The sequence below is a fragment of the Squalius cephalus genome (genome assembly GCF_949319135.1).
Source record: "Squalius cephalus genome assembly, chromosome: 6".
NCBI classification, from domain to species: domain Eukaryota; kingdom Metazoa; phylum Chordata; class Actinopteri; order Cypriniformes; family Leuciscidae; genus Squalius; species Squalius cephalus.
Window position 1 is genome coordinate 47,611,262 of NC_137127.1, and position 25,000 is coordinate 47,636,261.

A 25,000-nucleotide genomic window follows, 5' to 3' on the forward strand; every position below is an offset into this window, starting at 1 on the left:
GTGTGAGATATACAGTCAGAATTGCGAGATATAAACATGCTATTCTGAGAGAAAAAAACTATCTCACATTATATCTCACAATTCGGACTTTATAACACAATTGCGACTTTATATCAAGCATTTGTGAGAAAAAAAGTCTGTATTGTGAGATAAAAAGTTTTTTTTTATTATTATTCTGTGGCGGAAACGAGTTTCCATAACTCTCCCTCAAGTTGTTCCAAACCTGTATAAACACACACATGTTGGACCCCATTGACTCCCATTGTATTTTTTCCCCATACTATGGAAGTCAATGGGATCCATCTCAACTGTTTGGTCACAAACATTCTTCAAAATATCTTCTTTTGTGTTCAACAGAAGAAAGAAACTCACACAGGTTTGGAATAACACGAGGGAGAGTAAATGATGCCAGAATTTTCATTTTTGTGTGAAATATCTCTTTAATTCATGATGGACTGTTACGATAGGACACTTTTAAAGGCTGAGAACTCATTTCAAGTGTTCAAAATGCTAAACTTTAATTTGTAAAGATTCACGGGGTGATCTCAGGCTCACAAAGTCTCAGAAGTTTAAGAGTTTGTCTAGACCCGGCATTATAAAACCACCACCATGATCTGATGTGTAACAGATGCAGCGTCACACCAAAGCGTCCGTGATGGAGAACTACAGGACTATAGGACTGGTAAAGCTCTCAGATGACGGAGAACTACAAGACTTGATCTGGTAAAGCTCTCAGATGACGGAGAACTACAAGACTTGATCTGGTAAAGCTCTCAGATGAGTGTGTGAAGGACAGATGCTGATGGTCAAGCACACATCCAGAGCTTCAGGGTGTGGTGGAGCTTCACACACTTACACAAAGACCTGGCCCTTCAAAACAACTCTCACTGTGGGGGTTTCAGAGGATCTTAAAACCTTAAAACACAAACTCTGAAGACATGGATTCAATAAAACAAACCACCAACAAGTGAGTTATGAAGCCTGGCACAAATAAAAGTAACACGATTAATATGATTTCGCTGGACTAAATGTAACTTACTTACATTTTGACTCCTTTCAAAAGCGTTTCATTCATTTGTTCCCTCTCTCCATTGCACAGGCTATATAAACCGAGCCGGATTTCCCCCAGATCCCCCAGCACGCTTCTGATTCTGAAAGACATTTTTAAGGAACTTACCATCCCAGCGAGGAGAAGTTGGACAGGACAAAGCTCCGTTAATCCCGCTGTGAACACAGACCTCTAGCAGGAGATCCGAGGAGGCTCGAGGCGGACTTTACTCTCTGTCATTCCTGAGTTCGGGGTGAGGAACGCCTGAGAGCGCCAGCTGAGATCATGGAGGAGAAGACTCGTCAGATCGCGGTTCTGTGAGATGGTTTTCCTCCAGGAAAGCGAAACCACTCCTACATCATTCCTGCGCTCGCTCCCGTCTGATGACGTCACTGCGACCGAGCACAAACACCACACACTCTTATTGTTCAGACATCGAGTTACTACTGGGGTTGACAAATACTAAAGCAAAACACACTAGGTCTCTATGTGAAGCTTTTATGCTATTTACATGATGATCTCATACTGTTCTTTTTTCTGTTTATATTATTTTCTTTCTTTTTTCTTGTATTGTTATTTTATAAATTGCACTGTATTTTCTTTTCCTAGTTGGGTTACACTTATGCACTGACTATAGGGTTAGGGTAGGATGAGTATGAGGGTTAGTTGTGTGTAATTATGTATGATTTACTGTTATTACTATGGTAAGTACATGTAACATGTAACATATACGGACACTGTATAATAAAGTGTTACCGCTAGTTGTTGTAGTCTCTATTTATCTGATATTTTTTTACACTATATGTTGGATTATTGTCATGTTTATTATTTGTATATGACTGGCATTCAAAAAAATAAAATAAAAAATAAACTACTGGAGAACACATGTTACAGTACAGTAGGCCTGTCTACTCATATATGTAATAATAATAATAATAATAATAATAAGAGTCAAAGTAGTTATGATTGCTTACTATATGTGGGCGTGATATAGGCCTAGTAATGTGGCCTAGTAATGTGTGTGTGTGTGTGTGTGTGTGTGTGTGTGTGTGTGTGTGTGTAAATGTTATTATTATTATGGTCCGTACATACAATAATAAAATAATAACATAATAATAATAAAAAATAAAATAAATCTGGCTCCAAAATATGTTAACTTTATAACCTAAATTACTAGTGTTTTGTATAAATCCAAGAGCAATGAGGCTATAGAACTTATACAATTAGGTTACACTTTACTTAAAGGTGTCCGTGTTACAGTGTAATTATACATTTAGGTGCTGTGAGAAATAATAATTAACTACATGCACTTACTAAGTCAGGGTTATGATTGGGGTTTAGGGTTAGGTGCATGTAATTATTCATAATTTACTGTTATTACTATAGTAACTATACATGTAACAAGGACACTAAAATAAAGTGTTACCTACAAACATTATTAAATATGTAAAGTGGCATCTTTAAAGGGATAGTTCACCCAAAAATGAAAATGCTGTCATCATTTACTCACCCTCAAGTTGTTTCAAACCTGTAAGAATTTCTTTTTTCTGCTGAACACAAAAGAAGATATTTTGAAAAATGTCTGTAACCAAACAGTTGATGGACCCCATTGACTTCCATAGTAGGAAAAACAAATACTATTGAAGTCATCAACTGTTTGGTTACAGACATTTTTCAAAATATCTTCTTTTGTGTTCAGCAGAAAAAAGAAATTCTTACAGGTTTGAAACAATTTGAGGGAGAGTAAATGATGACAGCATTTTCATTTTTGGGTGAACTATCCCTTTAACAAATTGCTTGTTTTTTATTTATTTATTTATTTATTTATTTTATACTCTGGCACCTTTATTTATCTTTGCATAATTGAACGTTTAAACATCAGATGTTCCCCTGTGGAGAGTCACACACATCTCATCCTGAACTATACCATCACAGAAGTTTCCAAACACCACATTGCACTGCCATTGCATGAAAGGTACATGTTTATGTTGCTCTGATATTATTATTCAGACACTTTCACATCCACTTCTATACAAATTTTAGTATATATTATTAATAAAATGTCGCAATCACACCGCTGGTTTTCCTGAAGACTAAAGTCGGCCTTGCATCACCTCTCAGTACCACACGGCGGCGCAGACCGAACTCTACACTTCATGACAGTGAATCAAATAAAACATATTAGAGAGAAACAAAACATGCGAAATAAATAGCTTTATATTTCCGTTTTAAATTATGAATGAAAGTATTTTAGTTTATTCGATTAAAATTCAACGAAAGTACGTTTATAGCCTATTAAACATAATTATTGAATTACATATACGTTATAAATTACGTCTAAATTCATACACATAAATTCCAGAGGGACTGCGCGACATTATATAACATACGCTACAATATTTATAAGACGAGTTTGTATTACTTTTATTTTGGGGGGAAACTGTGTGACATCACATCCGGTGACCAGTTGTTGACAAAGCGCTGCATCACTGACTGACTTCTGTGAAGAGTTCGCAATAAAACTGGTGAGATATTAGATATTAATCCTGTCGTGTCGTATTAAATGTCACCGTGATGCGAAGTGAATGTACTGTGTCTGAGATCAATAAGTGATCGATGTTGATCTGCTGTCATCATCATCTCTGAGAGATTCATTAACATCAATAATTAGCATAACTTACCCAGTTGTTTAGTCACAGTAGCCTACATGAAGCTTATTATTTTGAATTACAACAAGTTTTCTAAAATGTTATGTTTACATCATCGTTATCAAATTAAATAAGCACTAATAATTTAGCATAACGTTACATTTCCAGGACAGAAATCTGAAGCTTGGATAAAGGTGGTTTTGCTTGTGTTAAAACATTAGAGTTGTAATGTGGATTTTACAGAGGAGGTTTTGGATTTCTCTTTATATCACTCCATATTTCTAGGGATAAAATGCTGTATAAACAAGGTGAGCAAGACTTCAGAATATAGATATGAATAAAACTAAAGTTTGTGTGCTTAGCTTGCTTGTACTAAAACTCACCACCTTTAAAGGATAAAGAGTTTTAATGTTTTTAAAATAAGTCTCTTATACTCATCAAGGCTGCATTTATTTGATAAAAAAAACTGAAATATTATTACAAATTAAGCAGTTTTCTATGTGAATGTACAGTAAAGTGTAATTTATTCCTGTGATCAAAGCTGAATCTTCATCATTACTCCAGTCTTCAGTGTCACATGATCCTTCAGAAATCACTCTAATATGAGGATCTGATGATCAAGAAACATTTATGATTATTATCAGTGTTGAACAGCATTTATCTGAAATATAATCTTCTGTAACATGAAAAAGTTTGGGGTCAGTAAGAATCTTTGTTCTATTTTTGTGGGGAAATAAATAAAATAAATAAATCAATACTTTTATTCATCAAGGATGAATGTAATTGATCAGAAGTGACAGTGAAGACATTTATAATGTTGCAGCAGACTCTGTTTGAGAGTGAGAGGTAATGATCTGTTGTTTGTGGACTCTTGTGAAGGATATGGAGAGTTCCTCATGGCATCTCTCGCTGAAACTCCGGGACAAACCCAAGGCCATGTTCCAGTTCCCAGACGCCGAGCCTGGAGACGTTCATCCCGGAGGATACCAGGTGTCGACGCTCAAACAGCTGATCTCAGCGCAGTTATCCGACTCGCTGCCCGAGCCGGAGCTCATCGGTCAGTGCTGGCTCGGTCCTCAGGAACACACATCAGCCGCTATAATCAGATCGATGGTTCAGTCAGCGGACAGGCCTTCTTTAAACCGCTCCTTGATGAAGTTTCAGTCAGATTTAAATATTCCCGTCAGGAAGCTTGTAAACTCCTGAATCCGACTATTTTCTCAGCTGGATTCCTAAACACTGGCAGTGCCTTGATGCTTATGTTTATGAATGAATATCTGTGTTTCATGTTTTACGAACTGGTCAGTGGATGTGATTTAATGTCAAGGTTATTATTATTATTATCGATAACTAAAACTACTAGTTATATTAGTTGAAATAAAGCTGAAATAAAATCTAAATATTAGTCAAAAAATGTAAAAATAAAATTTGAAATGTTGCCTTTGCAATAAACTTAAATAAATGTATGTTGAAGCACTAAAATTATTAACTGGTAATAAATAAATATAATTAACTAAAATAGATTAAACCTAAATAGGAATATTATATATATATATATATATATATATTAGGGCTGTCAAAAGATTAATCGCGATTAATCGCATTATTTTGTATATATAAATACACACACATGCATGTATATATTTAAGAAATATTTGCATACATATACTGGATATATATTTATATAGTTTATATTATATATAAATATATTTTTTTTATATATAAATAACATATTTTTCTTAAATATATACATGCATGTGTGTGTATTTATATATACAAATTTAATTATACACAGTACACACACATATATTATTAAAAACAAACTTTTATTTTGGATGCGATTAATCTTTTGACAGCCCTAATATATATATATATATATATATCATAATTACTTACGTGTATAATTACTTAATCATAATTACTTGTGTGTATATATTATATATATATATATATATATATATATATATATATATATATAAATGAAATGACGAAAAAAATAAACTAAAATTAAAGTAGAAAACTAAAAAAATAAAAGCTTATTCAAAATATGAATGGAGTACTGAAGGGATGACATCATAACCCGTAATTCGCCCTGTGGGATTTTCCTCTGGGTTTTTATGAAAAAATTAGAAATGTTGCCTTTGCAATAAACTGAAATAAATTTGTTGAAGCACTAAAATTATTAACTGGTAATAAAAAAAAAAGAACTAAAATAGATTAAACCTAAATAGGAATATAAAAAAAATATATAATGAAATGACTAAAAATTTGACTAAAATTAAAAGACTTAAAATTAAAAAATAAAAGCTTGAACAAGTTAAAAATGTAAATGTTAATGGAGTGTGCCTCTGCTTCCCTTGAGATTTTCCTTTGGGTTTTTATTTCATATTCATTAATATGAACTGTGTTTTGCAGACTTCGTGCACTGTGGCTGTGTGCTCAAGGATGACCTCACGCTAGACTCCTACGGGATCAAGTCCGGATCCACACTGCACATCATCAAGAAGACGTGGCCGGAGCCGGAGGTCAAGCCTGGTGCGTGAGGGTCTGAACCCGAGTGATGATCACAGTATCTGTGAGGTGGATGAGTGCTGATGTTTCTCGTGTTGCTCCTCACACAGAGCCGGTGAACAGATCTGCTGCGGCTCGAGAGTTCAGGATGCTTCAGGCCGGCCTGATCTCCAACTCAGCCTACAGAGAAGCGGTCGGTACACACCACAACACTCCAGCCTGTTCACTCAGCATTTGAGTTAAAGGGATAGTTCTCCCAAAAATGAAAATTAGCCCATGATTTACTCTCCCCCTTAAGCCATCCTAGGTGTACATGACTTTCTTCTTTCAGACGAACACAATCAGAGTTATATTAAAAAATGTCCTGGCTACTCCAAGATTTATAATGGCAGTGAATGGCCGTTTGTGTTTTAAAGTCCATAAAAGTGCATCTGTCCATCATAAAAGTGCATCTGTCCATCATAAAAGTGCATCTATCCATCATAAAAGTGCATCTGTCCATCATAAAAGTGTTCCTCTTAATTGTCACACTGCAATCTTCAAAACAAAACAAGACAATTTATTTTTTTTCATGAAATTAATGTATTATATATATTTTTATAATATTTATAAATATTAAATATATATATATATATATATATAATAAATAATTATATATTATTTATATATATAGATATATTATATATAATTATTTATTTTATATAGCACCTTAAATTGCATTCTCAAAGAGCTTTACAACACATGCAACCACGACAATATAAATTAAAACACAAAGTAGAGAGCAAAAAAAGATACAACACTGAATAAATAAACAGCAAAATAAGTCAATTAAAAGCAATCCTGAAATAAAAAATCGTAATATTTTCAAATAATACAGTGTTTAAAAGCAAAGGTATTCCTGTTTTGAGGGACAAATACAAAGAACATTGTATTTTGTAACTATATATATATATATATATATATATATATATATATATATATATATATGGCTGTGTATTATCTAGTTGCTTATTACAGTATTTTCGGACATAATTACTTACTTGTATTAGGCTTTTAATTGGGATATATTTAGACATGATCAAGGACTACTTCACCCTGGCTGATTTGTGAAAAGGCAAGGCAAGTTTATTTATATAGCACATTTCATACACAATGGCAATTCAAAGTGCTTTACATAAAAAATAAGAATAATTAAAACAGTTAAGAAAAATAAAAAAATAAAATACAGTACAGTACAAACAGTCGGACGAACATTGGCACAGTGCTCATTCAGTAAATGCACAGCTAAACAGAAGTGTTTTGAGTCTGGATTTGAATGTGATTACTGTAGGAGCACGTCTGATCTCCTCTGGAAGCTGTTCCAGCATAATAGCTAAAAGCAGATTCACCATGCTTTGAGTGAACCCTTGGTATTTCTAGCTGATATGATCCTAATGATCTGAGTGATCTGTTGGGTTTATATTCAGTGAGCATATCTGCAATGTATTGAGGTCCTAGGCCATTGAATGATTTATATACCAGTAATAATACTTTAAAATCAATCCTAAATTTAACTGGGAGCCAGTGTAAAGACCTGAGGACTGGTGTGATGTGTTCATATTTTCTGGTTCTGCTCAGAATCCTGGCGGCAGCGTTCTGTATGAGCTGCAACTGTCTTATGGTCTTTTTGGGAAGGCCAGTGAGGAGTCCATTACAATAATCCACCCTGCTGGTGATGAAAGCATGAACACGTTTCTCTAAGTCTTGTCTGGAGACAAAGCATCTTATTCTTGCAATATTTTTCAGATGATAGTATGCTGATTTAGTTATTGCTTTGACATGACTACTGAAACTAAGGTCTGACTCTAGTGTCACACCAAGATTCCTGACTTGATTTTTGTTGTTTGACCCCTAGAGTGAAGGTATGCGTTCACCTTGAGAACTTCATCTTTGTTTCCAAACGCAATGACTTCAGTTTTGTCTTTGTTTAACTGAAGAAAGTTTTGACACATCCAGCTGTTGACTTCATCGATGCATTGGCACAGGGAGTCAATGGGGCTGTAATCGTTAGGCGATAGGGCTAAGTATAGCTGTGTGTCGTCTGCATAGCTGTGGTAAGCAATTTGGTTCTTTCTCATTATTTGGCTCATTGGGAGCATATACAGGTTGAACAGGAGTGGCGCAAGAATTGAGCCTTGAGGGACTCCGCATGTCATGGATGTCCACTCAGACTTATGGTCTCCTATACTCACATAATAACCTCTCCCATCTAAGTATGACCTGAACCATTTTAGGACTATCCCAGAAAGCCCCACCCAGTTTTCCAGCCTGTCGAGAAGTATGTTGTGATCGACAGTGTCAAATGTGTGATCGACAGTGTCAAATGCAGCACTAAGGTCAAGTAGTACCAGCACTGATAATTTGCCTGAATCAGTATTTAAGCGAATATCGTTTATTATCTTTATGAGCGCTGTCTCTGTGCTGTGGTGCGGTCGGAAACCAGATTGAAAATTGTCAAAGTATCCATTCGAGCATAAGAATTTGTTCAGCTGATTGAAGACAACTTTTTCAATGATCTTGCCTATGAAAGGAAGATTTGAGATCGGCCTATAGTTGCTTAATATGGTCTTATCCAGATTGCTCTTTTTCAGGAGGGGCTTGACAACTGCAGTTTTCAGGGAGTTTGGAAAACTCCCAGAGAGAACTGAGACATTTACCACTTCTAGAAGATCTGCTTCTAAACTGTTTAACACACTTTTGAAAAATGATGTGGGAAGTGTGTCAAGAGCGCATGTTGATGTTTTAAGATGCTGTACAGTTTCTTCCAAAATTTTGCCATCAATTTCTTTGAAATCAGACATAGTAACTACTTTCTCAGGTGGTTTGATCTGTCTGACCTCAGTGCAACTCAAGGATGTGCTGATCACCTTTCTGATATTACTGATTTTCTCAGAGAAGAAAGAAGCAAACTCACTGCACTTGTTCTCTGAGAGCATTTCACTGGGAATCTGGCTTGGAGGGTTTGTCAGTCTCTCTACAGTAGCAAAAAGAGTGTGCGTATTGTTTAAATTACTGTTTATAATATTTGAGAAGAAAGTCTGTCTAGCTTTGCCTAGTTCCATATTGAAAGCATGAAGGCTGTCTTTGTAGATGTTATAATGGACTACAAGTTTAGTCTTCCGCCACATGCGCTCTGCTTTTCTGCATTGTCTTTTCATATTTTGCACTGCTGTTGAGTTTCTCCAAGGTGCTTTTTGTCTGCCACTCTTCTTCCTGACTTTCACAGGAGCAATATCATCAATTATACCTTTAACTTTTGAGTTAAAAGAATCAAGGAGAAAATCAACAGAGTCTGCAGATATGCTTGGTGTTAAGGATATAGCCTTCATAAATAGTACACTAGTGTTCTCATTTAAGCATCTCTTCTTGACAGACACAGATCTAGCTTCAGTGGCAGGAGAGATCAATATATCAAAGAAAATACAGAAATGATCAGACAGTGCTACATCCTTAATAACAATCGATGAAATGTTTAGACCCTTACTGATAAGTAAATCTAGAGTGTGTCCACGATTGTGTGTGGGTCCATGTACATGCTGAGTCAGATCAAAAGTTTTTAAAACACTTTTGATTTCTTTTGCCATATTGTTTTCTGCATTATCTATGTGGATGTTAAAATCTCCAGCAATGGCAAAACAGTCAAACTCTGAGGTAATTGCTGATAACAGTTCTGTAAAGTCCTCAGCAAAGGCTGAAGAGTATTTTGGAGGCCTGTAAATAATGATAAGTGAAATGCGTGGAGCACCTTTTAACACAATACCCAGATATTCGAAAGAAGGGTAATTCCCAAATGATATTTGCTTACATTGATAGATATCTTTAAAAAGAGCAGCTAGACCCCCACCTCTCTTAACAGCTCTGCAGACACTCATAAAAGTAAAGTTAGGAGGGGATGTTTCATTGAGGATTGTTGCACTAAAGCTGTCTTCTAGCCAGGTTTCATTTAGAAGCATAAAATCCAGGTTGTTTGTGGTTATTAAGTCGTTGACTAGAAGTGATTTATTTTTAAGTGAACGAATGTTTAAAAGTGCTAACTTAAAGGGCACCTATTATGCAAAATTCACTTTTACATGGTGTTTTAACATAAATGTGTGTTGGCAATGTGTGAGCAAAACCACCCTAGAATGATAAAAATCCACCCAGTAGTTTTTTTACTATCTCAATAAATCATAAGCACTGTCTCAGAACACCCTGTTCTAGATTTTCCTCATTGTGACGTAGAAATGAGCTAAGCCCCACCGACGTGATTTGATTGACATCTGGTTTTGGCATAGACCCCGCCCTCGGTGATCTGCATCCTCCATTGTTTTCAACGACAGCCGGTAATGTCTCCTAAGAAGTGTAGGTGTTCTGTTGTGGGATGTAAGAATGGACATAGTAGTCTTCACTGACATCAGAGCCACTGAAAACACAGCAGATGGATTTTATTTATGAAGAAAAGGCGCCACTTAAACTTCCTAAATACAAGAATCATTTTCTGACTGACTGTTTAGTGAACGAGGGTCAAAGTTAATCCTCAAGTGTGGATCGTTGCCTACAGTTCGCGATCCAACGTCACCTCCAGAAGAAGTAAGTGTATTTTATGATTTTTGAGCAAATAGTCATTTCAATCGATGTCAGCAAGTTCAACAACAAATGCGTCTAAAGCTATTTATTGTCGTCGTCATAGGATGTCTCAACAAACAACGTCAGGCAGTTTTATGTCACGTAGGCATTTTTTTGCAGCATTTACAAATGTAAATAAATTAAGGTCTGCTCTATCTCCATTGACAGTATGCTATATAAACGTCTATCTCCCTCCCCTTAAGAAATAAATAAATAAATCGTTTGTACTTAGCAAACGTTATCACAGTAGTGTGTGTGTGTGTGTAGTTTCAAAAAATTGCGCGAACGTTATCACAGTTCGTGTGTGTGTGTGTGTTGCACATCCATAATGGCAAAAGGGACGCGACTAAAACTTTGTAAGTAAGTACATAAATGTATCAAATAACCATTCCGAGACGTTTAGTCCATTCTCATTCGTGTTTATTCTGTGCCGGAGTCTCTTCATCATCTAGGTCCAGCAGGGCGGGGATATGCAGCTCATTTACATTTAAAGTGGTAGACGCCAAAACAGCTCTTTTTAAAACAGGCCCCAAAAATGACATTTTCAAATGGTTATAATAAATTAACTGTGGGGTATTTTGTGCTGAAACTTTACAAATACATTCTGGGGACACCCAAGACCAATATTACATCTTCTAAAATGGGGCATAATAGGTGCCCTTTAACAGTCTTACTTTTTGCCCCCACATCAATCTTACTTTGACGTGTAATAGGCACCAGATTAGTTAGGTTTGCTGCACGGCTATTGAAGGCCTTAGATTTTCTATCTTGTAATAAAACAGCAATAGAGAAAGATACAGGCACACTGGGTTCCCGCTTGTTCTGTAAACATTTGAGAAAGTTACTGTTATCAGAGCGGGGACCCAAAACATATCACTGAGAGCTGGTATCAGTTGTTTTTGGTTCACCTCGAGCAGAAGGAGGAGGGTGTGGGCCCTGGCGTTGTGGCAGAGGCCGAAGAGCTCTCACAGGAGGGGGAGGGCGAGCTGGGCCCGCAGGCTTTGGTGCCTGTCGTTTTTTGGTTGGTATCTTGCAGCAAAAGAGTGGGATAGTTTGGTTCCAGCATACACCAGTTCTTCCATTTTCTGTGAGAAACACAGAAGTGGCGAGGCTGGAGAGAGGGATAGCGTATCTGGTGAAAGGGGCTGTTGCTCTGGTGTTATATGAGGTTGTGATATGCTGTCCTGGCTTCCCTGGCTGTTTTCCAGGAAGTCGTCCTTGGGTGCTGAAACTTCAAGCAGTTCTGATATGTCTCTCTGTGGGCAGGGCTCAGCTGAGATTGAGTCCGTGAGCAGAGGTTGTTGTGGCGGAGTGGTGTTATCATTGTCCTTGTGTTATCATTGTCCTTGTGTGATATGTCAACCGCATGTCCATTTTGCTGCTGAAGTGAAGTCCCGTGGTCATTCATACTGTGTCCAGGTGTGTGTGTGCCGTTCAGATTGAGTGAATTGGCACACACTGCAGAAGGATGATTGAGGGAGAAGTAGATATTGTCCTTTAACACTCTTGAACCAAGTTTGTTTGGGTGATGGCCATCCCGATGAAACAGTTGTCTCTGACTCCAGAAAAGATTGAAATTGTCAATGAAGTTCACTCCTTTTATATTGCAGGTTTTTTGCAGCCATGTATTTAGCCCAAGCAACCGTGAAAACCTGTTTGTTCCTCTTGCTGGGAGAGGTCCACTGATGAATGTTTGAACTTTCAGTCTTTCAAGTGTTTCAAAAAGTTCATTGAAATCCTTCTTTAGGAGTTCTGACTGCTCTTTATGAATATCATTCTTCCCCACATGAATGATGAGTCGATTTGCAGTCTTATGTTTCATCAGAATGTTCTGAAGTTCCCTGTTTACATCAGAAGTTGTTGCTTGTGGAAGGCAGCATGTAGTTGTATCCCTGCTGCTAATGTTTCTGATTATGGAGTCCCCCACTATCAGAGTCCTGGGCTCGGCTGCGCTCTGAGCTGAGTGCCGCTGTCTGCTCGACCTTGAGCACCAGTTAGCATCAGTGTTAGCTACTGGCCCTTTCAGTCTGTGTTCGATCACATTCATCACATTTGGGGATTCCTCATTTACATTCATTAGCACTTCAAATCTGTTCTCAAGATGTATAGGCGGTGGTAGAAGACCGGTGTTTGCAATCCTTGTCAGAGCTGTATCTGGGGTAGAGGATGCTACTGCGGCAACATGTGATGCTCGTGACAATCTGATCTCGAGTTCCTTTGGGTCTCGCTCCCATCGATTAGTAAGTCGATCGGCTTGTTTCTCTACCTGTCGAGGAGCACTAGTTTCATGGGACTCACCGGCTATATGCTGAGGGTGTCCATGAAGAAGCTCTGTTGTGTGCTCCGTCTGGTTTGGTGGTCCCGTAAGTAACTTTGTTTCGAGAACTGCAATCCTTTGTAAAAGTCTGTGGCAGTTAGTGCAGCAAGTAGATTCTTGAACCTGAAGAGGCATTTTCTCTCTTATCCGTATGAATGTAGGCAGTTTTGTTTTCCTTTCCCGGAATGTAAGCTGGTCGGGTAAATGAATTCTGCGTTTTTGTAGTAATCCAAACTTTGTCGTATGAGCACTGTGCTGTTTGCTGAAGTTAAAATTAGGTGATAAAAGGAAATAAAATATAAAAATATAGGAGATAAAATGTAAAAGCGATAGAGCAAAGCGCGGAGCAGTAAGCAAGAGCGTCCGAACAGTAGCTGAGCAGGAAGAGAGAAAGAAAAGCCTTTTCTAATCATGTCTACAGTTGTGTTTGTTCATATAGCAGGTGTGTGTGCGTTCATGTTTAGTACCATTCCAATGAAGTGAGACATTAAAAAAAAAATCTAAACATAAACGTTTTCACCTTAATAAAGCATTAAAACACGCTCTCTTGTGTTTTCAGGTGTATAAGATGCTGGCTAATAAGGAGTCGCTGGAGCAGATCATCGCGGCCTCTCCTGGACTCAGTTCAGATCCTGTGGCTTTAGGTTCGTGGGCTTTGAAACGCATTAACGCTCATGGACGGAGAATCATGTGACTCATCAGCTCCTTCATTTTGCAGGTGTGCTCCAGGATAAAGATCTGTTCGTTCAGTTCACAGACCCAAACCTGCTGGACACGTGAGTTTCCTCCACACACACAGGGCCCTATCACACACACACAGGGCCCTATCACACACACACAGGGCCCTATCACACACACACAGGGCTCTAACACACACACAGGGCCCTATCACACACACACAGGGCCCTATCACACACACACAGGGCCCTATCACACACACGCACAGGGCTCTATCACACACACACACAGGGCCCTCTCACACACACACAGGGCCCTATCACACACACACAGGGCCCTATCACACACACACAGGGCCCTATCACACACACACAGGGCCCTATCACACACACACACAGGGCTCTATCACACACACACAGGGCTCTATCACACACACACACAGGCTCTATCACACACACACAGGGCTCTATCACACACACACAGGGCCCTATCACACACACACAGGGCCCTATCACACACACACAGGGCTCTAACACACACACACAGGGCCCTATCACACACACACAGAGCTCTATCACACACACACAGGGCCCTATCACACACACACACAGGGCCCTCTCACACACACACACAGGGCCCTCTCACACACACACACAGGGCTCTATCACACACACACAGGGCTCTAACACACACACAGGGCCCTATCACACACACACAGGGCCCTATCACACACACACAGGGCCCTATCACACACACGCACAGGGCTCTATCACACACACACACAGGGCCCTCTCACACACACACAGGGCCCTATCACACACACACAGGGCCCTATCACACACACACAGGGCCCTATCACACACACACAGGGCTCTAACACACACACACACAGGGCTCTATCACACACACACAGGGCTCTATCACACACACACACAGGCTCTATCACACACACACAGGGCTCTATCACACACACACAGGGCCCTATCACACACACACAGGGCCCTATCACACACACACAGGGCTCTAACACACACACACAGGGCCCTATCACACACACACAGAGCTCTATCACACACACACAGGGCCCTATCACACACACACACAGGGCCCTCTCACACACACACACAGGGCCCTCTCACACACACACACAGGGCCCTATCACACACACACAGGGCCCTATCACACACACACAGGGCCCTATCACACACACACACACACACAGGGCTCTATCACACACACACACACACACACAGGGCCCTCTCACACACACACACAGGGCCCTATCACACACACACACAGGGCCCTATCACACACACACAGGGCTCTAACACACACACAGGGCCCTATCACACACACACAGGGCTCTATCACACACACACAGGGCTCTATCACACACACACAGGGCTCTATCACACACACACACAGGGCCCTATCACACACACACAGGGCCCTATCACACACACACAGGGCCCTATCACACACACACACACAGGGCTCTATCACACACACACAGGGCTCTATCACACACACACACACACACACACAGGGCCCTCTCACACACACACACAGGGCCCTATCACACACACACAGGGCTCTAACACACACACAGGGCCCTATCACACACACACAGGGCCCTATCACACACACACAGGGCCCTATCACACACACACAGGGCTCTATCACACACACACAGGGCTCTATCACACACACACAGGGCTCTATCACACACACACAGGGCTCTATCACACACACACAGGGCTCTATCACACACACACACAGGGCTCTATCACACACACACACAGGGCTCTATCACACACACACACAGGGCCCTATCACACACACACAGGGCCCTATCACACACACACAGGGCCCTATCACACACACACATGGCCCTATCACACACACACAGGGCTCAAACACACACACACAGGGCCCTATCACACACACACAGAGCTCTATCACACACACACAGGGCCCTATCACACACACACAGGGCCCTATCACACACACACAGGGCCCTATCACACACACACAGGGCTCTAACACACACACACAGGGCCCTATCACACACACACAGAGCTCTATCACACACACACAGGGCTCTATCACACACACACACACAGGGCTCTATCACACACACACACAGGGCCCTATCACACACACACAGGGCCCTATCACACACACAGGGCTCTATCTCACACACAGGGCTCTATCTCACACACACACAGGGCCCTATCACACACACACAGGGCCCTATCACACACACACAGGGCCCTATCACACACACACAGGGCCCTATCACACACACACAGGGCCCTATCACACACACACAGGGCCCTATCACACACACACAGGGCCCTATCACACACACACAGGGCCCTAACACACACACACAGGGCCCTATCACACACACACAGGGCCCTATCACACACACAGGGCCATATCACACACACACAGGGCTCTATCACACACACACAGGGCTCTGTCACACACACACACAGGGCCCTATCACACACACACAGGGCCCTATCACACACACACAGGGCCCTATCACACACACACACAGGGCTCTAACACACACACACACAGGGCTCTATCACACACACACAGGGCTCTATCACACACACACACAGGCTCTATCACACACACACAGGGCTCTATCACACACACACAGGGCCCTATCACACACACACAGGGCCCTATCACACACACACAGGGCCCTATCACACACACACAGGGCTCTAACACACACACACACAGGGCCCTATCACACACACACAGAGCTCTATCACACACACACAGGGCCCTATCACACACACACACAGGGCCCTCTCACACACACACACAGGGCCCTCTCACACACACACACAGGGCCCTATCACACACACACAGGGTCCTATCACACACACACAGGGCCCTATCACACACACACACACAGGGCTCTATCACACACACACACACACACACACACACACACACACACACACACAGGGCCCTCTCACACACACACACAGGGCCCTATCACACACACACACACACAGGGCCCTATCACACACACACAGGGCTCTAACACACACACAGGGCCCTATCACACACACACAGGGCTCTATCACACACACACAGGGCTCTATCACACACACACAGGGCTCTATCACACACACACAGGGCTCTATCACACACACACACAGGGCTCTATCACACACACACACAGGGCCCTATCACACACACACAGGGCCCTATCACACACACACACAGGGCCCTATCACACACACACACAGGGCCCTATCACACACACACAGGGCCCTATCACACACACACAGGGCTCTAACACACACACACAGGGCCCTATCACACACACACAAAGCTCTATCACACACACACAGGGCCCTATCACACACACACAGGGCCCTATCACACACACACAGGGCCCTATCACACACACACAGGGCTCTAACACACACACACAGGGCCCTATCACACACACACAGAGCTCTATCACACACACACAGGGCTCTATCACACACACACACACAGGGCTCTATCACACACACACACAGGGCCCTATCACACACACACAGGGCCCTATCACACACACAGGGCTCTATCACACACACACAGGGCTCTATCACACACACACAGGGCCCTATCACACACACACAGGGCCCTATCACACACACACAGGGCCCTATCACACACACACAGGGCCCTATCACACACACAGGGCTCTATCACACACACACAGGGCCCTATCACACACACACAGGGCCCTATCACACACACACAGGGCCCTATCACACACACACAGGGCCCTATCACACACACACAGGGCCCTATCACACACACACAGGGCTCTAACACACACACACAGGGCCCTATCACACACACACAGAGCTCTATCACACACACACAGGGCCCTATCACACACACACAGGGCCATATCACACACACACAGGGCTCTATCACACACACACAGGGCTCTGTCACACACACACACAGGCTCTATCACACACACACAGGGCCCTATCACACACACACAGGGCTCTATCACACACACACAGGGCTCTATCACACACACACACAGGCTCTATCACACACACACAGGGCTCTATCACACACACACAGGGCTCTATCACACACACACACAGGCTCTATCACACACACACAGGGCTCTATCACACACACACAGGGCTCTGTCACACACACACACAGGCTCTATCACACACACACAGGGCTCTATCACACACACACACACACACACAGGCTCTATCACACACACACAGGGCCCTATCACACACACACACACAGGCTCTATCACACACACACACAGGGCTCTATCACACACACACACAGGCTCTATCACACACACACAGGGCTCTAACACACACACACACAGGGCTCTATCACACACACACACAGGCTCTATCACACACACACAGGGCTCTATCACACACCAGGGCTCTATCACACACACACAGGGCCCTATCACACACACACACAGGCTCTATCACACACACACACAGGGCTCTATCACACACACACACAGGCTCTATCACACACACACAGGGCTCTAACACACACACACACAGGGCTCTATCACACACACACACAGGCTCTATCACACACACACAGGGCTCTATCACACACCAGGGCTCGCAAAATTTCAAAATCGCTGGTAGCCCTTCGGGCAGGCATTCTTCAGATTTTGGTAGCCCGAAATGAATTTTACTAGCCCAAATAAAAATACAATTTTTAATGTAGAAAATTGGTTTGGAGTCAAACCATGAATCAAAGACTTTTTCAAAACACAAATATCAACAATTGGATATAAAATAATCAAATTAGAATCATCAATACAAATATGCATCTGGTAATAACTGAACTGAAATGTGTGTGACCAGTGTGGAAGATGAATCAGTGTGTGTGGCTCAGCCCCCAATGAGGGTATGATTAAAAAAAAAGAAAAAAAAAGGTGAGACTTTAGCTTAGGGTCTAATGCTCACTATTAACTAGTTTCATTATGCAGATGGCAGGGTTTTATCATCACGGAGGTCCCGAATGTGAGATATGCTAGTTAGGGGGGTTCGGGGGCACCCCCGAGAAAATGTTGATTTCTCTGATCTACATATGTGCATTTTAAGATGTTTTGAAGGCCAAAAAAATTGGATAACAATAGCTTTAAAACCATGTCAGCGGACAGTAGATTATTTGTCAATACCTGCTCTCACTTCTTATCCATCACTCTTTCTTTTTCTCTCATCTTGCCCTGTCTCTTCCCCTCCTAAAGCTGAACTTTTTTAATTTACTGAAGGCTACAAATTGTATTATATTAATTCTCAACATGTACACATTCATTATTCATTTTATGCCTAACATGATGAAAACGGCTTTGTTAATGTTTCTTGTCCCCTCACAGTGACAGTAAACTAATTATTACATTACATGAGTCACGTTACATACTAGGCTTATTTTCAGTTCAAAATGGCGAAATTCGACAGAAGTATATTTGTTTCAAACAAAATCGTTTGCCTGATTATTTTTGTCATTCGTTTCACATTTATGACATAAAAAGCTGTCAAATATGAAATGTTTAGTTTGGCTACTTACATCTTATCTCGCCCTTGACCGTAAACTGAAGCGTCAGTCGCTCTGCTCAAATTCGCGCGCAGCAGCTTCTGTGAACATAAAGCCCGCCTACTTTGATTTGATTGGTCATCTCAAATATTCTGACATTGACGAGCAGTGACGGACCAATGAGACTCAGATGAACACACACACACACACCCTGTCCTCTCTTTCTGACGTGTGCTCTGCTCGACGCTGCTGCGGATTAAAGATGAAGAACGCGCTGAATCTGAATATAACAAGACTGACGCGAACACTATTTCAGATAGCCCGTCGGGCAGGCCGGTTATGCATTTTGGTAGCCCGATTGGAAAACACAATTTTGAAAACACAGGCAATTTTGTGAGCCCTGCACACACACACACACACACACACACACACACACACACACACACATGGCTCTTATCACACACACACACAGGGCTCTATCACACACACACACACACACACACACACACACACACACACAGGGCTCTTATCACACACACACACAGGGCTCTATCACACACACACAGGGCTTCATCTGTGGCCCCTGAGCTGCTGGTCTGAGAACCAGGTGTGTGTTCAGGTGTGTTCAGGCGTATTGTTGGAGCGTTGCTATTTTGAGGAACTGGAATAGACTGACTTTAGACCAGGTTTCAGATGGTCGACGACTCAATGTTTTTATTGTTATTTAAAGAGCGCGTTAGTAATATGAGCCTATAGGCGTGTCCACAACGCCTGTACACTGTTTATTACACACACACACACACACACACTTCTTATCACACACACACACACTGCTTACTACACACACACACTCTGCTTATTACACACACACTCTGCTTATTACACACACACACACACTCTGCTTATTACACACACACACACTCTGCTTATTACACACACACACACACACTGCTTATTATACACATACTGCTTATTACAGACACTCTGCTTATTACACACACACTCTTATTAGGCTAGGCAAGGCAAGTTTATTTATATAGCACATTTCATACACAATGGCAATTCAAAGTGCTTTACATAGAAGAAATTAAAATAATAAAAAGAAATAAGAATAATTAAAACAGTTTAGAAAAATAAAAAATAAAATACAGTACAGTACAGTCGGACGGACAGTGGCACAGTGCTCATTCAGTAAATGCACAGCTAAACAGAAGTGTTTTGAGTCTGGATTTGAATGTGATTACTGTAGGAGCACATCTGATCTCCTCTGGAAGCTGGTTCCAGCATAATAGCTAAAAGCGGACTCGCCATGCTTAGAGTGAACCCTTGGTATTTCTAGCTGATATGATCCTAATGATCTGAGTGATCTGTTGGGTTTATATTCAGTGAGCATATCTGCAATGTATTGAGGTCCTAGGCCGTTGAATGATTTATATACCAGTAATAATACTTTAAAATCAATCCTAAATTTAACTGGGAGCCAGTGTAAAGACCTGAGGACTGGTGTGATATGTTCATGTGTTCTGGTTCTGCTTAGAATCCTGGCGGCAGCGTTCTGTATGAGCTGCAAATGTCTTATGGTCTTTTTGGGAAGGCCAGTGAGGAGTCCATTACAATAATCCACCCTGCTGGTGATGAAAGCATGCACAAGTTTCTCTAAGTCTTGTCTGGAAACAAAGCATCTTATTCTTGCAATATTTTTCAGATGATAGTATGCTGATTTAGTTATTGCTTTGACACGACTACTGAAACTAAGGTCTGACTCTAAGGTTTAGACCCTTACTGATAAGTAAATCTAGAGTGTGTCCACGATTGTGTGTGGGTCCATGTACATGCTGAGTCAGATCAAAAGTTTTTAAAACAGTTTTGATTTCTTTTGCCATATTGTTTTCTGCAATATCTATGTGAATGTTAAAATCCCCAGCAATGGCAAAACAGTCAAACTCTGAGGTAATTGTTGATAACAGTTCTGTAAAGTCCTCAGCAAAGGCTGGAGAGTATTTTGGAGGCCTGTAAATAATGATAAGTAAAATGCGTGGAGCACCTTTTAACACAGTACCCAGATATTCGAAAGAAGGGTAATTCCCAAATGATATTTGCTTACATTGATAGATATCTTTAAAAAGCGCAGCTAGACCCCCACCTCTCTTAACAGCTCTGCAGACACTCATAAAAGTAAAGTTAGGAGGGGATGTTTCATTGAGGACTGTTGTGTCTTCTAGCCAGGTTTCATTTAGATGCATAAAATCCAGGTTGTTTGTGGTTATTAAGTCGTTGACTAGAAGTGATTTATTTTTAAGTGAGCGGATGTTAAAAAGTGCTAACTTAACAGACTTACTTTTCCCCACAGCAATATTAGTTTGACGTGTAATAGGCACCAGATTAGTTGGGTTTGCTGTACGGCTATTGAAGGCCTTAGACTTTCTATCTTGTAATAGAACAGCAATAGAGAAAGATACAGGCACACTGGGTTCCTGCTTGTTCTGTAAACATTTGAGAAAGTTACTGTTATCATAGCAGGGACCCAACACATATCACTGAGAGCTGGTATCAGTTGTTTTTGGTTCACCTCGAGCAGAAGGAGGAGGGTGTGGGCCCTGGCGTTGTGGCAGAGGCCGAAGAGCTCTCACAGAAGGAAGTTGAGGGCGAGCTGGGCCCGCAGGCTTTGGTGGTCGAGGTGCCTGCCGTTTTTTGGTTGGTATCTGGGGGCTTGCAGCAAAAGAGTGGGATAGTCTGGTTCCAGCATACACCAGTTCTTCCATTTTCTGTGAGAAGCACAGAAGTGGCGATGCTGGAGAGAGGGAAACAGTGTCTGAAAGGGGCTGTTGCTCTGGTGTTATCGGAGGCTGTGATATGCTGTCCTGGCTTCCCTGGCTGTTTTCCAGGAAGTCGTCCTTGGGTGCTGCATCTTCAAGCAGTTCTGATATGTCTGTCTGTGGTGAGCTCTGTGGGCAGGGCTCAGCTGAGATTGAGTCCGTGAGCAGAGGTGGTTGTGGTGGAGTGGTGTTATCATGTCCATTTTGCTGCTGAAGTGAAGTCCCGTGGTCATTCATACTGTGTCCAGGTGTGTGTGTGCCGTTCAGATTGAGTGAATTGGCACACACTGCAGAAGGATGATTGAGGGAGAAGTAGATATTGTCCTTTAACACTCTTGAACCAAGTTTGTTTGGGTGATGGCCATCCCGATGAAACAGTTGTCTCTGACTCCAGAAAAGATTGAAATTGTCAATGAAGTTTACTCCTTTTATATTGCAGGTTTTTTGCAGCCACGTATTAAGCCCAAGCAACCGTGAAAACCTGTTTGTTCCTCTTGCTGGGAGTGGTCCACTGATGAATGTTTGAACTTTCAGTCTTTCAAGTGTTTCAAAAAGTTCATTGAAATCCTTATTAAAGAGTTCTGACTGCTCTTTATGAATATCATTCTTCCCCACATGAATGATGAGTCGATTTGCAGTCTTATGTTTCATCAGAATGTTCTGAAGTTCCCTGTTTACATCAGAAGTTGTTGCTTGTGGAAGGCAGCACATAGTTGTATCCCTGCTGCTAATGTTTCTGATTATGGAGTCCCCCACTATCAGAGTCCTGGGCTCGGCTGCGCTCTGAGCTGAGTGCCGCTGTCTGCTCGACCTTGAGCGCCAGTTAGCATCAGTGTTAGCTACTGGCCCTTTCAGTCTGTGTTCGATCACATTCACGTTTGGGGATTCCTCATTTACATTCATTAGTACTTCAAATCTGTTCTCAAGATGTATAGGCGGTGGTAGGAGACCAGTGTTTGCAATCCTTGTCAGAGCTGTATCTGGGGTAGAGGATGCTACTGCGGCAACATGTGATGCTCGTGACAATCTGATGTCTCGAGTGCCTTTGGGTCTCGCTCCCATCGATTAGTAAGTCGATCGGCTTGTTTCTCTACCTGTCGAGGAGCACTAGTTTCATGGGACTCACCGGCTATATGCTGAGGGTGTCCATGAAGAAGCTCTGTTGTGTGCTCTGTCTGGTTTGGTGGTCCCGTAAGTAACTTTGTTTCAAGAACTGCAATCCTTTGTAAAAGTCTGTGGCAGTAGGCCTATGTCACACTTCCTGCTTCCGGAGCGCGGAGTAGGGATTCAGAACTTCCGGTCAACGGTATTTCTCCATAAGGATTTAGATTATCAGCCATAATGTCTAAACCATCCGAGGTAGACTGACCAGGAGCTATGAGGTTGTGAAACGAAGGTTTTTGCTCCTGTAGAAGCTATAAGTTCGTATGAAATCAACCTTGTTTTAGGAAAAACATGTTTTATCCGCGATCTTATGAAAAAAAACTACACTAGCCACAATCCTAAGCGTAGCAGCAACGTCTGCTGATTGGTCCAACTCGCTGTTACCATAGAAACGTTTACCTAACTGGCGAACGGCCCGCAGCTGTTGTTGTAGTGCACCGGGTTGCTCTGCGTCAGGACGTAGACAGCCATAACTCAGCTTTCACGCTTTTCCACTTGAGAGTTTTCATTTACCATCCGAACCACATTGTCATATGTGACTTCAGGCAGGTTGCGGAGAGATTTGGTCCAGCTGTATCTATCGGACTCCGCCATTGTAAAGAACTAACCGGAAGAGCCGTATCCCTACTAAAAGACGTACTTCCGGTCTTCAATTTTTTCGTGATATAGGCCTGTTGGTGCAGCAAGTAGATTCTAGAAGAGGCATTTTCTCTTATCCTTGTAGGCAGTTGTGTTTTCCTTTCCCGGAATGTAAGCTGGTCGGGTAAAAGAATTCTGCGTTTTTGTAGTAATCCAAACTTTGTCGTATGAGCACTGTGCTGATTTGCTGAAGTTAAAATTAGGTGATAAAAGGAAATAAAATATAAAAAATAGGAGATAAAATGTAAAAGCGATAGAGCAAAGCGCGGAGCAGTAAGCAAGAGCGTCCGAACAGTAGCTGAGCAGGATGTGTTTATTACACACACTCTCTGCTTATTACACACACTCTCTGCTTATTACACATACAGGGATGCGCAGCAGCACACAAACATGCCAAATATTAAAAATAAAAGGATTACAATGTAAAAGATTAATATTGTTTACATAAAGATATGGTGGAATCCAGCTTGTCCCGTAGATGGTCTCGCTTTAACCTCTAACCTCAACACACACACACACACACACACACACACACACACACACACACACACACACACACACAGCTTTAACCTCTCTCTCACACACACACACACACACACACAGCTTTAACCTCACACACGAGCAGATCCGTTTCCTCGCTAGGGAAGCGTTCAGTTTTTCCGCTTGGTAATTCCTCCATGTTAATAGCGAATCCGCCGTGGCTCGAGCGCAACTGGCTTTTAAAGGGAATGGGAGAGACTCTGATTGCTTTATTACACATTACACCTGAAACACACCCATTACTCATTAAGAGAATAGAGACAAAACACACCCATTACTCATTAATGGTGCTTTCATACTGTTTCACACTCGTTTGCTTTGCATTGGTCTGGTTTCACACTCAACTTGATTCTGTCGAACCCTGGTGCGTTTGCGTGCATCTCACATCATTGCAAACGTGAAACGCTCATGATAGGAAACAGAA

At 41.7% G+C, this 25,000-nt stretch overlaps 2 protein-coding genes across 5 annotated transcripts in view; one reads left to right on the top strand and one right to left on the bottom strand.

The window, feature by feature from the left end:
- The window catches only part of cd276 (CD276 molecule), a 114,430-nt gene extending 112,952 nt beyond the window's left edge, over positions 1 to 1,478 (bottom strand). The window contains exon 1 of one of the 2 annotated variants that reach the window (XM_079873399.1): positions 1,178 to 1,478. The gene's annotated coding sequence lies outside the window, so the exon portion shown is untranslated. The remainder of the gene's footprint in view (positions 1 to 1,177) is intronic. The other variant, XM_079873398.1, reaches the window with a different exon arrangement.
- Positions 1,479 to 3,479: 2,001 nt separating this feature from the next.
- Positions 3,480 to 25,000, top strand: part of ubl7b (ubiquitin-like 7b (bone marrow stromal cell-derived)) — a 28,083-nt gene continuing 6,562 nt past the window's right edge. For 2 of the 3 annotated variants that reach the window (XM_079873381.1, XM_079873382.1), the window contains exons 1-6: positions 3,488 to 3,573; positions 4,576 to 4,753; positions 6,112 to 6,231; positions 6,318 to 6,400; positions 13,728 to 13,812; positions 13,887 to 13,944. In XM_079873381.1, coding sequence (XP_079729507.1) covers positions 4,579 to 4,753; positions 6,112 to 6,231; positions 6,318 to 6,400; positions 13,728 to 13,812; positions 13,887 to 13,944 — 521 coding nt within the window. In that variant the 5' untranslated portion in view covers positions 3,488 to 3,573; positions 4,576 to 4,578. Of the gene's footprint in view, positions 3,574 to 4,575; positions 4,754 to 6,111; positions 6,232 to 6,317; positions 6,401 to 13,727; positions 13,813 to 13,886; positions 13,945 to 25,000 lie in introns of all 3 variants that reach the window. The other variant, XM_079873383.1, reaches the window with a different exon arrangement.